At 44.1% G+C, this 14,815-nt stretch overlaps 1 protein-coding gene across 1 annotated transcript in view; it reads left to right on the top strand.

Annotated features, from left to right (window-relative positions):
* Nucleotides 1–5,430, top strand: part of Acp3 (acid phosphatase 3) — a 50,709-nt gene extending 45,279 nt beyond the window's left edge. Inside the window, exon 11 of the mRNA XM_021172578.3 lies at nucleotides 1,983–5,430. Coding sequence (XP_021028237.1) covers nucleotides 1,983–2,101 — 119 coding nt within the window. The 3' untranslated portion in view covers nucleotides 2,102–5,430. The remainder of the gene's footprint in view (nucleotides 1–1,982) is intronic.
* The last annotated feature ends 9,385 nt before the right edge of the window (nucleotides 5,431–14,815 follow it).

Here is a 14,815-nt window from a genome sequence, read left to right as displayed (position 1 = left end):
GAGACGTGGCTCAATGGTTCGAACATTTCCCTGCCTGGCACACTTGAGGACTCATCCTCGGGACCTCATAAATCCCGGCGTGGAGATGATGCGCTTCTATACTCTTGGAAGATGGAGGCAGAAGGATTGGGAATTCAAGATTTTCCTTGGCTGCTACACAACAAGTGCCTACCTACCTGGGCCACATGAGACATGTTTTCAAAAATGAACAGAAATAGAACAATTATGTAAATGAATTAGAAACTAATGAAGACAATGAAGGGTATATACTGCAACTTCTCCTCATGGATCCAGTTTCTGGCATTACGACTCCTGTGTCTTTAGCCATTACTGAGTAAAATGGGGGTTACCTGAACACAGGCACTGAAATACACGACAATGCCTGGAAAGCAAGGTGCTGTGGTGTCATTGGTGGGCGGGGTATAGACTTGATTGACAAAGGATGACTCGCTTTACATCATGGGGGAGGGGGGGATAGGATGGGACATCAGGAGATGCCATCATGCTTCGCAGAGAGGTGTAGCATTTAAAATGGATGATTCATTTATTTCTGGAATTTTCCATTAATACATTCATACAATGGTTGACTGCCACGGGTACCTGACAGAGAGTGAATCCGTATGTAAGGGAGACTACTACGTACCAAGAACACACTGGGTACGAGAGTCAAGCTTAAGCAAAAAGTCACAGCTGGTGGTGAGGGTTGGTTCAGAAGTCATTCGAATACAGATGGATTCGGATCGTGAGACTGATAAGATCCTGTGTTTCTAGGACAATAGAATTGCCCGGTGGTATTGGCGAACGCCTTTAATCCCAGCACTTGGGAGGCAGCAGCAGACAGATTTCTGAGTTCGAGGCCAGCCTGGTCTACAGAGTGAGTTCCAGGACAGCCAGGGCTATACAGAGAAACCCTGTCTTGAAAAACAAAAACAAAACAACAACAACAAAAGAATTATCTGCTGAGCCTTGACCAAACGATCTCTGCTTCTTCCGTTCCCTCCCTCTGGGATAAGGTTAGACTAAATCAGTGATGCTCATCTGTATTCCTAAAGCACTAGTGTCTACTGATGAGCCATCGGGACCATTATCTATCAAGGGATCTTTTTCAATAATTACGGACTCGGTGCTACTACGTGCTTATGCAAAATAAAAATAAAAAAAGACGCTTCCCAAGGTCAAACTATGCTCAGTTTCTCCATAAAACATGGTTTTCGAAAAATCAATTTTTAAAAATGGGATGTTCAACCTCTTTTAGTCAATTGCTTGAATTATTCAGATTTTCCTCTGAACTTGTGAGCAGATTCGATTGATAATTTAACCGTATGAAAATGCATAGAATTCAAGTGAGGAAGCTGAGGCAGTAGGATTGCAAGTCTGAGTCCACTCCATGGAGTTGAGGGGGGAGAAAAGAGTCAGGGCTGAAAGAAGGAAGGGGAGAGCGGCGCGAAAGCAGTTATTATGAGATGACCTTGGAGATTCTCCGGCCAGTTTCCTTCCATTCGTAGTAGAGAGCTGAGGCCAAATGTCAAAGGTCAAGCTGAAACTAGGGGTCACCTTCTGACCCCTAGCCCTTCAGAATCCAAGGCTACTTCAGAAATTCCTCTAGAATTTACAATTCTAGGTAGGCAAGCTGGATAGGATGGCCCCCACCTGTAATCCCAGCCCTTGGAAGATTGGGGCAGGAGGATCATGAGTTGAAGCTAGCTCACCTTTGGCTACCTACATAGGGAGTTCAAGGCCCCTCTGGGCTATGTGAGACCCTGTCTCTGAAAACAAGCAAGTAAACAAACAAAAACAGAAGGACAAAGAAGGCAAAAGTTATATAAACTTTTTTTTTGTACATGAAATAAGCATCTTTTTAATTTTTAAATTAAGGCCCAAAGTCAACAATGGTATATGATCTTCGTCTTCTTTAGAGTTTATTGCTGTGATCTTCATGTGTTCTTAACGTCCTAATTTTGCGTGTATTTCTCGGTTCGCAGTGCTAAGGGTTATCCTCGCCACTACGTTTTGCCTGGTAACCGGGATCCTGGTGATACTTCTGCTTGTCCTCATCCGCCATGGGCCCTGCTGGCAGAGAGACGTGTATCGGAACATCTGAACAGACAGCTGACCTCGGGGACGTCTCCTCAATGAAGCAGCACCGGCAAGAAGCTCTTCTGCCATGCAGGCTCTGTCCTGCCTATGCCCTCCCTTTAGAAGTTGCCTAGAGTTGATGTGAGCTCAGTGCCACGGGGGAGAGAGTGCAGAGCTGGCAGGTTAGTTATGTCTCCTTCCCACTGAGCTGCTCACAGGGCTAAGACAGGACTCTTGCAAGGGAGGCCTCTGCTCTCTTACACAGAGGTCCTGAAAGAAGAAGCCAAATTCCAACCCACCTTGTGACTATGAAGACGAAAGGGAGAGAAAGTGGGGCCAGGATTTAGGTTAGAACGCACTAGGTAACTCGGAATGCTAGACTAGAAGTAGAAGATCCACAGAAAAATGACTTTAGTTATGCAATACGCTTAATTCTCATTCTCTCTCTCTCTCTCTCTCTCTCTCTCTCTCTCTCTCTCTCTCTCTCTCACAATTCAAACCCAGCATTTCATAACTGACAAATGTCTGTGTGTACATCCAACACACACACACATATATCCGTATTTAGAATGTCTTTAGGTGACATGTTCGATTCTTGGAAACTGTAACATCATTTACTTTAAGCACAGCTCTGGTCATTTTCTCTCAGTTTCCATACAGAGAAATAACTGAAAACCCATGAGATAAGTTCACCTTCCCCACCCCCCTCACTGCCTTATTTTTATGCAGTGGGTAGTACATTCACTTTAAAATTATGATATCTTATACTTACGGGCTGTTCGTGGCTACTATGAAATGATTTTTGTTTTTACTTATTTATTTTTTACTGTCATGCCAGACTTCGAAATCCCTGGGTCTAACACAAGCTCGGAGAGTACCCTATATGAATTATGCCCTTAGTCTTCTCTGACTTTTATACAGTGCCAACACAGAAAGTAAAGTACCCCATGGGGGGTGACAACCTGCTGGCTTAAGTCGTATTTCTTATTCTAAAGTAGAAAACTCTAGACAAGATGAATGCAGAAGTCACATCCAGATTTCATTTTCCATGAACAGTTTTATTCTGCTTTCACTACAGATGAGTCAGGGCCCCATCAAACCCCTCCATGACTGGCACCACCCATGAAGTCATTAGGAAAAAAGGACAAAATGTACTTTATAGCATGACAATCCGCTCTGGACACACAAGCATTCCGCTGGTGATAAATTCGATCTCGTTCTTCAGTGGGTTGCCCTACTTCCTTGGGGTTGCTTAAAGATCTCGAAATATACCTGATGTCCATGCTCACTCTCCACCCACATGTGCTCTTCTGCAGAAAAACCTAGACATTCAAGCTCCCAAGGCCACACTCAGGATTCACTTTGCAGGACTGTCTAGATGTGGGATGCTGGGACCTTTGACCTGCTCTCCACTCAGATCCCCACCGCATCCCTCGAGCCCCAGAAGCTCTTCTGTTAAATACCACTCGCTCAGAGGCAGGTGGATTTCTGAGTCTGAGGCCAGCCTGGGCTACAGAGTGAGTTCCAGTACAGCCACGACTACACAGAGAAACCCTGTCTCGAAAAACCAAAAAAAAAAAAAAAATACCACTCGCTCACATCTATAGTCTGTATTTTTAATACCATTCTCAATGAGCCAAAGTCATTGAAAACAAAACTCAGAGCCCCCCTCTCATATGTGTGTATTTATGTGGCATGTGATAATGTGCACACGTGTGGGTGCTGTCTTCTCACGCATGCGCAGAGAACAAAGGAGAATGTCACGTGTCCTGTTCTATTACTTTTCTTACCTTGAGAGAAGACCTCTCACTGAACCCAAAGGTACTCTGACATCCAGCAAGCCCCAGTGATCCTCCTGGCTTGTCTCCATAGCACTAGGGTTACAGGGACACAAGGGCCACACTCAGCATTTTACATAGGTGCTTGGAACTTGAACTCAACTCCTCATGTTTGGACAACAAGGGCTCTTACCCACCTACCCATCTGCCCAATCCCCAGTTCCTACCATTGCTTTGATTACTATATGGAAAGCTTTCAGGCTCAATATCGCAGTGCCCTTTATCTTCTGTTGGTAAATACTATAAGCAGTTTTCATACACTGTGGCAGAATCCCAAGTGACAGATGAGCTATAGGAATCATGCAAAGAACACAAAGGAACTGTGGGGTGTCCCAGAAAATAAGCAACTTCAACAACAGGGCATGTGAACTCCCGATACTGATAACTACTTGGTAGATGAGACAGATGTGACCATTCCAGTTGCCATGGTGATGTTGCAAGAGCATCACTAGAGCTGTGATCACCTCTGTTGTGATGTGTGCTCTGTGTCATTTGAGAAGCCTTTGTGGAGAATTTCCATGAAGCAGTCATTAGCATGTCGATAGTAATTACATAAAAACACTAGTGATGCCTATACAGGAAAGCACTGAGAGAGCGAGCGCTCGAGTGCTAGGTTATTCCGAGGTTTAGTGGCATAGCACAGACAGAGAATTAGGGAACTTGTGGGGAAAAATTCCCACTGCTTAAGGAATGGTGTACATGAGGCTCCGACTGGCATTCACTGGGCAGCTTTTTACACAAAAGCTGATATTCTCTTCCCTGAATTCACTTGTGTTTCCTGTCTTTTCACCTTCCTGTCCTTTTTCTGTCTTGTTCTAATATTCTTAGCACTGATTCCTCACAGTCATGGGGGCTTCTGAGTAAATAAAAGCCAAATTATAACTGCTTTCTCTTTTAAAGCCCTCTCCGAGAAACTATCCAAGCAATCGTGAAATATTGGCACCCTAGATAGGGCTAAGAGACACATACGGTCACACTCATGGTCTTAAATGGCCTACAGCCACATTTGTAATGGAAAACTTTTTTAAGTGAGATGAATTATAATATAAAAATTTATTTATCATAATGCATGTAAAATAACATTTCAACAAAAAGTGTCCATGAAATATTTTTATGACTTTCATACTAAGTATTTAAAAATGTGATGTGATGTTTTGTTCCAAGTTGGAGGGAGTAGCCACCTTTGAGGACTTGGGAGTCACTAGTGGCTCCCATACTGAATAGTTCTGGCCTAGGCCATTAGATGACAGCCTTTTTTTAAAGCAGAGAAAACACATCCTTTATTTGTAAAATACACTTTGGGTTATTGTGAAGAAATAGACATCATCCTTAGGGCTGGAACATAGCTCACCAACAAAGTGCTTGCCTAGCATAGGTGAGCCCTGAGTTCCATCCCCAGTGCCACAATAAAGTAAAGTAAAACAAACACAACAGATCACCTTTATCCTATGTCTTCATTGTTTTTTTTATCTTTGGCCAAACTAATAAAATATTGTCTGAAATGTTTCATTTGTAAGCCTGGGTTACAGGTGTATTAGTCAGAGTTCACGAGAGTCACAAAACCTATGGGCTGTCTCTCTATATTAAGAGAATGTATTGTGATGACTTACAGTCTGTAGACCAACTAACCCAACAATGGGCAGTGTGGATGGGAAGTCCAAGAATCTAGAAGTTGTTCAGTCCCATGAAGCAAGTTGTTTCAGCTGGTCTTCTGTAGAAGTCGGTTCCAACGGATGTGCTGGCTAGTAAGTGCAAGCAGTCAAAGAAGAGTGAATCTTCCTTCTTCCAATGTCCTTACGTAGGTCCCCAGAAGAAGATGTGGCCCAAATTAAAGGTGTGTCCCTGTGTACCATCACTTTGTATTTGCTTTGTCCCAAGGCTGGCCTTGAACTCAGGATTAAAGGTGCATGCATACTACCTTGCCTAGGCCTAAGCTTTTCATGGCCACTATGTCTTAAGATCTCCATGCCAAGATCCAGGTTAGAAACTTGTGGCTTCCAGCCTCAAGATCAGGATCACAGGTGAGTCCTCCAATTCTGGCTTGTAGGTCACTCCAGTTATAGTCAAGTAGACAGCCAGGAATAGCCACCACAACAGGTGACAGCCAAGACCTCTTCCAACTTACCCCATACAGAATGAACGAATTCCCCTTCGTGTCTTAGTAAGGAAACCAGGAACAAAAGCAGAGGGGATGCTTTTTAAAGGGAAAATGGTTCTGAGAACAAAGAGCAATGAGGTCTCAGGAAAATCCATCAGTCACAAGTCATGACTTCCCACACGGTTCACTTTATAGCTAGATGAACAGAAATGTGGTCACCATGATGATGTGTCTGGGCTCAGACACATGAAAAATAAATTTATGATGTAATAAAATGTTTCAAACAATAATTGTCCTGAAAAATCTAAAGCAGATAGTAACTTTAGCATCTCCTATAAAATCAAAAGCCAAGAGCTGCAGAGATGGCTCAGCGATTAAGAGCACTGACTGCTCTTCCAGAGGTCCTGAGTTTTAATCCCAGCAACCACATGGTGGCTCACAACCATCTGTAATGAGATCTGATGCCCTCTTCTGGTGTATCTGAAGACAGCTACAATGTACTTATATATATAATAAAAAAACAAAAAAAACAAAAAAAAATTTTTTTTAAATCAAAAGCCAAGCGTCAATATGTGACCCTTGGTTGTCACATCTTCCAAACGGTTTGTTGTTGACATTTCTTTCCAGGTTTCATGTCTTAGAGAAGAAATACAAAGTAAATACATACATCGAAGGGGGCAAATAAAATCTGTACATCTCCTGCCCTCTTTGAATTTAAAATAGATTTATTGCCAAGTACTTCTGTAACTGTTCTTGGTGAAGTGATGGGTGGAGAACCGATGTCTATGGACTTCTGTTCCTCTTTTTTAAAACTGGTAGTGTGTGTGTGTGTGTGTGTGTGTGTGTGTGTGTGTGTGTGTACACATGCAGGTGCACACTGCCACAGCACACACAGGGAGTCCAACGAAAACTTTCTGGTTTTGGTTTTCTCCTTGCACCCGCCATGTTGAGGTAGCGTCTCTCTTGTTTCTACTGCGCTCCTGTAGCCCTGAGCTTCTGAGCGAGTCTTCTGTCTCCATCTCTCATCTCACCTTGGGTGTTCTGGGATTACAGACACTGCCATCCCATCTGGCTCTTTTTAAAGCATCCTATTCCCAGGCTTGTGCTTTCCCCCCACTGACCAGCTTGCTGGCTCCTGAGAGGACTGTCTTTTCAACACTTGGATCTCTGTGTTGCTAATGCATTTATTAATTTTACAGCTGTGATTTGAATGTCACCTTTAAGCTTGTATCAAAACTTGGCACCCAGTGTAACCTTGCTGACCGGAAGCTAGAGCCTTTCAGAAATGATGAGGTCATTAAAAGGTGTGATGATTGGTGGTGTCACCGTCTCAGAATCTAGGGTCGTCTTGGAGATGGACCTCTCGGCATGTCCACAGGGGAGTACCCTGGTTATGTGAACTGATGCAGAGAGACCATCTTAGCTGTGGTTGAACTGTTCCGGAACAGGGATCCTGCACTTCGTAAAATGCAGAAAATGCGCTGAGCACTAAAATGCATTTGTTCGTTCATGTCTCCCTGCTTCCTGACTGTGGATGTGACGTGACCAGCTACCTCAGGCTCTTTCTACCTTGCCTACCCTACTGCCATGGAGGGCTTTGCCTTTGAACCACAACAAACCCTTTGTCACTTATGTGACTCTTCTCAGAGCACTGCATCATAGCAACAGGGAAATGGGAAAAACATTAAGACAACAGGAATCAGCAGTTTCCCCTATGAGCGCTTGCTCTTACAGGACTGGGACACTGTGATGATGGGCTGTTATTATAAACATGTCTCTATGTCTCTCCCTTCCCCCTTCCCCCGCTCTCTCTGCTCTTCTACATCTACCTGAACACCACACCCCAGCGGCCCTCACCAGAGCAGATGTTGGCACACACTCTTGAACTTTCAGAGCTGTGAACTAAATAAACTCCTTAGGATTCTGCCTTGGGTGTTTTGTTTTGCCAACACAAAAACAAATCAAAGAAACTTGCAAGGAGAACAGAGGAGGAGAAAGGTAATTGAGGCAAACGCATGAAGACATCCCAGCTTGGACTCTTACTGCCCATGTGACCCTAGGATAGTTACTTACATTTTCTCTCCAAGTCTTCTTGTCTATAAATTGCAGACAGTAGTAGTTCCTATTCAGAGTATTATGAGGAATACATGAGCTGGTACTTAAAAATACCAGGAATGCCCCCAAGCCCTAGTAAGCAATATATTATTATTATTATTAAAGTAATAATATTTTATTAAATATTCAGTGGAGGATTCGGGAATTTATCATTGTCTGCTAAAAACATTATCATTCTGAATTTTATTGTTAAACAAACGCAAGCTGTGATTTTTTATTAGTTCTCTACACGCTCTCAAGAGTGGGTTTCAATCTTATCCCATATCTTAAAGTGACAACCATTATTAAAATGATAGAGTTTCCCTTGAAGGAGCAGTGGGGACAGCGGAGATCTCATTCAAACCATTGTTTTGATTGAGGATCTGTTTCTGAGAGAGCCTAACATTGCCTTAAAGAGGAAGCGCATTTCAGCAGGAAGACAACTGCTATTGGAAACTTCAAAGAAAGTTCATTGACACGTGAAGACAGGGTCCAGCTCCACTGTAAGGAACGTGCAGATGTAAGGAGAATGAAAAACACTGAGGTTGGCTGTAGAAAGCCTTGTTATCTTGCTGATAAAAACGGATGATGCCTAACAAAGCAACAATGAACACTGGCACAGTAGTGGTCTTTTTTATTTCCTTTAGTCGTTTGGTATTTATTGACTTCTTATAATTACAGAAGTGACTTGTCAACCCCAGGCACAAATTTCATTGATCTTGATTGAAGTTGACAGAGAAATACTGTCCAAGTCAAACAGGCTGCTATGACCAGGGAGTCTTCAGAACGGACGATTTCAATCAGGGCCTGGCCATCCTACTAAGGAAGAAAGGAAGTGGGTTTTCCATGGTAGAGGGCAGGCATTGTCTCTCCTGTTGAGAACCCTTCTTCCCAGTCACATGGGCTCATCCATCCTGCTTCTTACACAGACTGCCTGGCCTCTCCAGGTCTGGTCAGGAAGGTAAAAGCCATCTCATCTTTCCGGCTTGGATGCGTGGATGACACTTTCACTGTGTAAACAGAATGGTAGGTTGATAGGATTTGGGGTGAGCACACTGAAATCGTGGGATCTAGTGGTTCTATTACAAAACTGCATCTGTTCTCCTGGGTGAGATTACTTTTTGACTCCATTTGTGGTAGATCAAGAATAACATGCAGGCTGGGCAGCTGGCTCAAGGTTCATGAAAAGACGGACCGTGGAGGAAAAAAAAATAAATCTCAGGATTATGTATAAATTATGTGAAAATTCACATATAATTAAAGTGTTTTTTTTTTCAGTGAAAAATTGGGGGGGGGGGAGTGGAGTTAATCCCTAATTGATGGAAACATATTTAAAAGGAGAAGCCTGGATCTTTACCAAAACATTGTTTTAAGAGAAATCATACATTTCTATTGTTCAATGGGAGGAGAGACCCTTGGTCCTGTGAAGGTTCTATGCCCCAGTGTAGGGAAATGCCAGGGCCAGAAAGCAGGAGTGGGTGGGTTGGTGAGCAGGGGGCGGGGGGAGGTTTGCAGAGGGGAAACTAGGAAAGGGGATAACATTTGAAATGCAAATAAAGAAAATAATTAAAAAAAAAAAGATAAGACCAGTGGTGTACTCGCTGGTGAGTTCATGTACATTTTAGCCATAATAAAGACAGGTGTATGCCTTTGCTTTTTATATGCTTAAAAACAAAACCCAAAAAACAAAAAAACAAAAAAAGGTTAAAAAAATCAAGTGATTGAGAGTTTTGAGCCAGCTGGGCAGTGGTGGCCCACATCTTCAATCCCAGCACTCAGGAGACAGAGGCAGGCAGATCTCTGAGTTCGAGGCCAGCCTGGTTTACAGAGTGAGTTCCAGGACAGCCAGGGCTACACAGAGAAACCCTGTCTCAAAACAACAACAACAAACAAAAAACAAGTTTTGAACCAAATAAGGAAAATGTAAAGTGGGAGGGGCAGAAGGTGACACAAAGAAAGATGGAGAGACAGGAGACCACAAGCTTTCCACGAGGGATGGGCATGAGAGAACTGAGTGAGTGTGTGGGGGGGGGGGGGTGGGGGGGTGTCATTTTAGCTTCTTTTCTTCCTTTCTTCCTTCCTTCCTTCCTTTCTTTCTTTCTTTCTTTCTTTCTTTCTTTCTTTCTTTCTTTCTTTCTTTCTTTCTTTCTTTCTTTCTTTCTTTTTGAGGCAGAGTCTCACTTTGTAGTCCTGGCTAGCCTAAAGCTGAGTAACTAGAGCTGGCTGTCCTTGAACTCACAGATATTGACCTGTCCCTGCCTTTCTGAATGCTCTGATTAAAGGTGTGCCGTACCACACCTGGCTAATGTAGACTTTGACTTTCTACAGTGGATCACACACTCCTGATTACAAAGCACAAGCCCAGGGAGACATCGGGACTGAATTCAAGCAAGAGCAATATTTTGAGTAAATCGTCGACAAGCCCATCAGTAGTTTACAGGAAAATTGGCAGAACTGAGGAGCTTCGAAAGGGACTGAGACCCAGCTACTGACATCCCCAGCAGGGCCAAAAGATTGTGAGGACACGGCTGGCCACCAGCCCTAGGCTGATGGGCACTGTGTTACTGCCTGCTCTATCCTAATTAAGTAGTGACACTTCCCCCAGAATTGCTTGCTCAGGCCGGTGTAATAATTTACACACAACTCCCCGGTGAGGGCTAAAGAAACTTAATATGGTACCAGGCATCTGTTAAGGTCCACTGCCCTTTGCCCTGGCTTGGCAGTGAGATCCTACAGGCCTGCAGGTGAGATAGGAGAAGGAAGACGACGACAATGGTGTTCCTGCTGTGAAGTATTTAACCAATTGCTTTCTGCTTTTGTCAAGTTGCTTACCTTAGCAGGCCTGGGATGAAAAGACTGTTTCATTGCTAAACAACAGAAAATGAGAACAGACAGAAAGGAGAAAGAGTTTCTTAACCAGCCATGGGTTCCGTGGATAACTGTAATGTCCACCTTTAATATCCACCATTATAAACACTCCCTTTAGCTCCCTTCTGCAGGGCATGCTGTCTGACTCTAAGGCTGCTTCCTCCTGCTAGCAGTAAGAAATAATTCATTTAAATCTAAATTTGAATTGAGACCAAGTCTTTAGTGTTTACCAGGGCATTCTGAACACCACAGGATGACCCAGATGAGGCAGCCTTGCTTCAGAGGCAGACTGGCCTGCTCTGGAGAGCAGAGATGAGGACCCAGTTTGTTAGGGCAAGGTGTCTGGAGTGTTACAGCTGGACTTTAGTTGTAGATTTCAAGTTTCTGATGTTGTGGTTTGAATATGAACACACACACACACCCTGCAAGCTCATGTGTTTTGGTATCTGCCCAGCTGATGCTGCTGTTTGGGAAGGTTATAAAAACCCAGTGAAGGACGGCCTCACTGGGTAGCATGAGTCCCAAGAGCTTGTCCCTGAGGTCTAATAACCCAGCCCTCCTTCCTGTCTACTCAGCTTCCTGGAGTCCACTGGGCTGGTTAGATTTTTGTCAACTTGACACAAACCTAGGTCATCAGGGAAGAGCTGACCTCAGCTGAGAAGACGCCCTTTTCTGTTGGCAAGCCTATGGGGCATTTTCTTGACTGATTCGTGGGGGAGAGCCCAGCATACTCTGAGCGGTACCACCTCTGGGCAGGAGCTCTGGTCTCTCTTGCCTCTAACCTGCTTGAGTTCCTGCTCTGACTTCCCTCAAGGAGAAACTGTGTGTGACCTAGAATTATAAGCCAGTTAAGCCCTTTCTCCTCTTAAGTTGTTTGTGACCACAACATTTATCATAGCAACAGAAACCCAGGTCACAAGTCCATCAAGAGTTGAGGACCCTGGGGATCCTCTGGGCTGTGGCCCCAACCTGTGAATCAAAGCAAACCCTCCATCCTTAGTTGGTTTTGTTGGGCATTTTGTCACAGTGCAGAAGGTAATATACACACTGTTAGCATCTCTGCCTATGATATCAATTTCCTAAGTGTGTGTGGCAGTCAGTAAGAAGACACAGGGGGGCCGGGCGTGGTGGCGCACGCCTTTAATCCCAGCACTCGGGAGGCAGAGGCAGGCGGATTTCTGAGTTCGAGGCCAGCCTGGTCTACAAAGTGAGTTCCAGGACAGCCAGGGCTACACAGGGAAACCCTGTCTCGAAAAACCAAAAAAAAAAAAAAAAGAAGACACAGGGGGAAGAGCCCACTGAGCTGCTAGGTCGTCTCCTATTTAGTATAATTCACTTTGCCCTACACTCCTGAGAGCAAAGGACAAACAAACTCATATATGTAATCCTATCTGTGTTCTCATTTCCAAGATAAGGTCATAGCGAACAGACTAGGGGACTTGTTGAATTATGTCACTATTCTGTGATAGGTGATCCTTCTGAAACTGGTTCCTTCTTCTCTACACTGGATTTAGTTGGTTATGGGCCATAAAGTTCCATTTAAGGGGAAGTGAAACCCAGCACCGCTCTAAATGAATAGAGACAGAGGGAAATCTGTTTTTGTATTCATGTGGGCAACAGAAAAAAAAAAAAAATGTCTTCAATACAATGCACAAAATAGGAGGGCTTGAGTAATATCAGAGAAAGAACAAAGGCCATAAGGAAGACCCAGCTGGAGTTTCATTGATCAGCTTGGTCATCCAGATAAGCTTGGGAACTTATCAGGGAAAGAGGGAGGCATGTGACTTTGAGTAACCGTAGGTGAGATTTAGTTACAAGTTCAAGTCGTGTAGATAAATGGGTTGGCGGAATGCAGGGTGTACAGAAACTCATTAGGTATGCCTTAATTAAGCGGCTCATTATTACATTCATTTGTTAATTAAATTTTTGAAGAATTGCAATTCCAGCCTCTCAGCGTCACCTGGCAGACCTTCAGGCCCCATGTGTATTTATGTGATACAGACGAGCGGGCACCTTTAGCTTTCAGATGGAGGCTACGTTTTTTTTCTGGCTGTGCCCGTGGGCCTCTTTTTTTTTTTTTCCCCTTAGATGGCTTTTAGGCAGGAAAGGGTGGAGAACTAAGTGGAAGCTGATAATTCTGACTATGAGGAAAGGCAACTGCCTTCAGCCTCTCCACGTCACCCAAGGCTCTTAGAAGAAAGGAACTTTGGCTTTTGTTTTGTTTTTGTTTTAGAATTTTTTATTAGATACTTTCTTTATTTACATTTCAAATGTTGTTCCCTTTCCTGGTTTCCCCTCTGAAAACCCCCCATCCCATTCCTCCTCCCCTTGTTTCTATGAGGGTGCTCCCTCCACCCACATACCCACCCACTCCCACCTCCCGACCTTGGCATTCCCCTACACTGGGGCATAGAGCCTTCACAGGACCAAGGGCCTCTCCTCCCATTGATGTCCCACAAGGCCATCCTCTGCTACATATGCAGCTGGAGCCATGAGTCCCACCATGTGTACTCTTTGGTTGATGTTTTAGTCCCTGGGAGCTCTAGGGGGTAGGGATGTTGTTATTAAGAAAATTACTTCACCATGATTCTGATCCTGTCTTCAGGAGATTGCCTTTCCTTGCTTATGTGTGTGTATGTGTGAGTTGTGACACATGTATGTGTGACACGTGTATGTGTGAGTTGTGACCCATGTACAGATCCATGTGTGTGCCACTCTAGTAATGCATCTTCCGTCAGCCACGACAAGCCACCTTCTCTGTCCACCGTCCCTGTCTGTGGCTTCCAGCAGCCACTCATCCGGTCTCCACCTGTGATTTCCATGTTCAAGAAAGCCATTCAGATGGATTCATACCGAGTGCAACCTTTTAGACCTGACTTCTTTGTAAGAAGCTCTGCAAGGAGGGTATAATTAGACCGTTTCCCTCTTCCCTTTCTTCCTTCTGACTCTGCCCTTGGCCCTGCCTTCCTCCCTCCCAGATTCGTGGCCTCTTTTTACTTAATTGTTATTGCTACATTTACACTATATACGCATACGTATAGAAATACCGCCTGCTCAGTTTGTTTACCTGTGTGTATACAGTTCTGCGGCTGGCCACTCAGTATGGAATAACTAATTACGGGGCGCATCCCGGAGAAGACTATTTCTCCACTCTCAGCACTCTCGGTCGCTCGTAGTTCTTTGTCTGGGGTTGGAGGGAGACCATAATGCCAGGCATGCTTGAAAAGCCATATGGGAATCTTATTAATTTTCATTTACCAAAGATTACATATAACATACCCACAAGTATGTAAGTCCATACACCCACATTGTCAATGAAGTTATATCACTTGGACTGACAAGCTCCTCCCAAAAGCCACAGACTGTCTAATAAAACACCCAATATCAGGCATGACAGACTCCCTTTCAAGTGGGTGACGGGAGTCCAGGAGACTCTTAAAGCAATATAGGCTATTGCTGTTGTCCTAGGTTGCCTCCCAGAGGTTGAAGGTAAGTCCTGTTGCTAAAGACTCCATGTGTTTTTGGACAGGGCTTGGAGGATCCAAGCTGGATCTAACATGAAATGGAAGATTCTATGCAAACATCCAAGGGAGAGGGACAACCAACCGTCCTACCTGTTATAATGCCCATGACCCACAACAGTGGCCAACATGCATGGTAGCCTGGAGAATGTAATAGTGCCGTAGTCAGCACCATGGAACAAGAAAGAAGACAGGCGTGATTAAAGGATCTACTTCACTGAAGAGAGAGAGGCTAATGAAAACTCAAGGACAGCTTGTATCAGATTTTGAAAACCTTTTAAGGGGCTGGATTGAAGAGCAGACATAGAACCATGGGAGTC

The sequence above is a fragment of the Mus caroli genome, unplaced genomic scaffold, assembly GCF_978045245.1.
Source record: "Mus caroli unplaced genomic scaffold, Mus_caroli_1 scaffold_11, whole genome shotgun sequence".
In the NCBI taxonomy this organism is placed as follows: domain Eukaryota; kingdom Metazoa; phylum Chordata; class Mammalia; order Rodentia; family Muridae; genus Mus; species Mus caroli.
The sequence above is the reverse complement of the archived record's forward strand: the minus strand, read 5'-3'. Positions and strand labels throughout refer to the sequence as shown.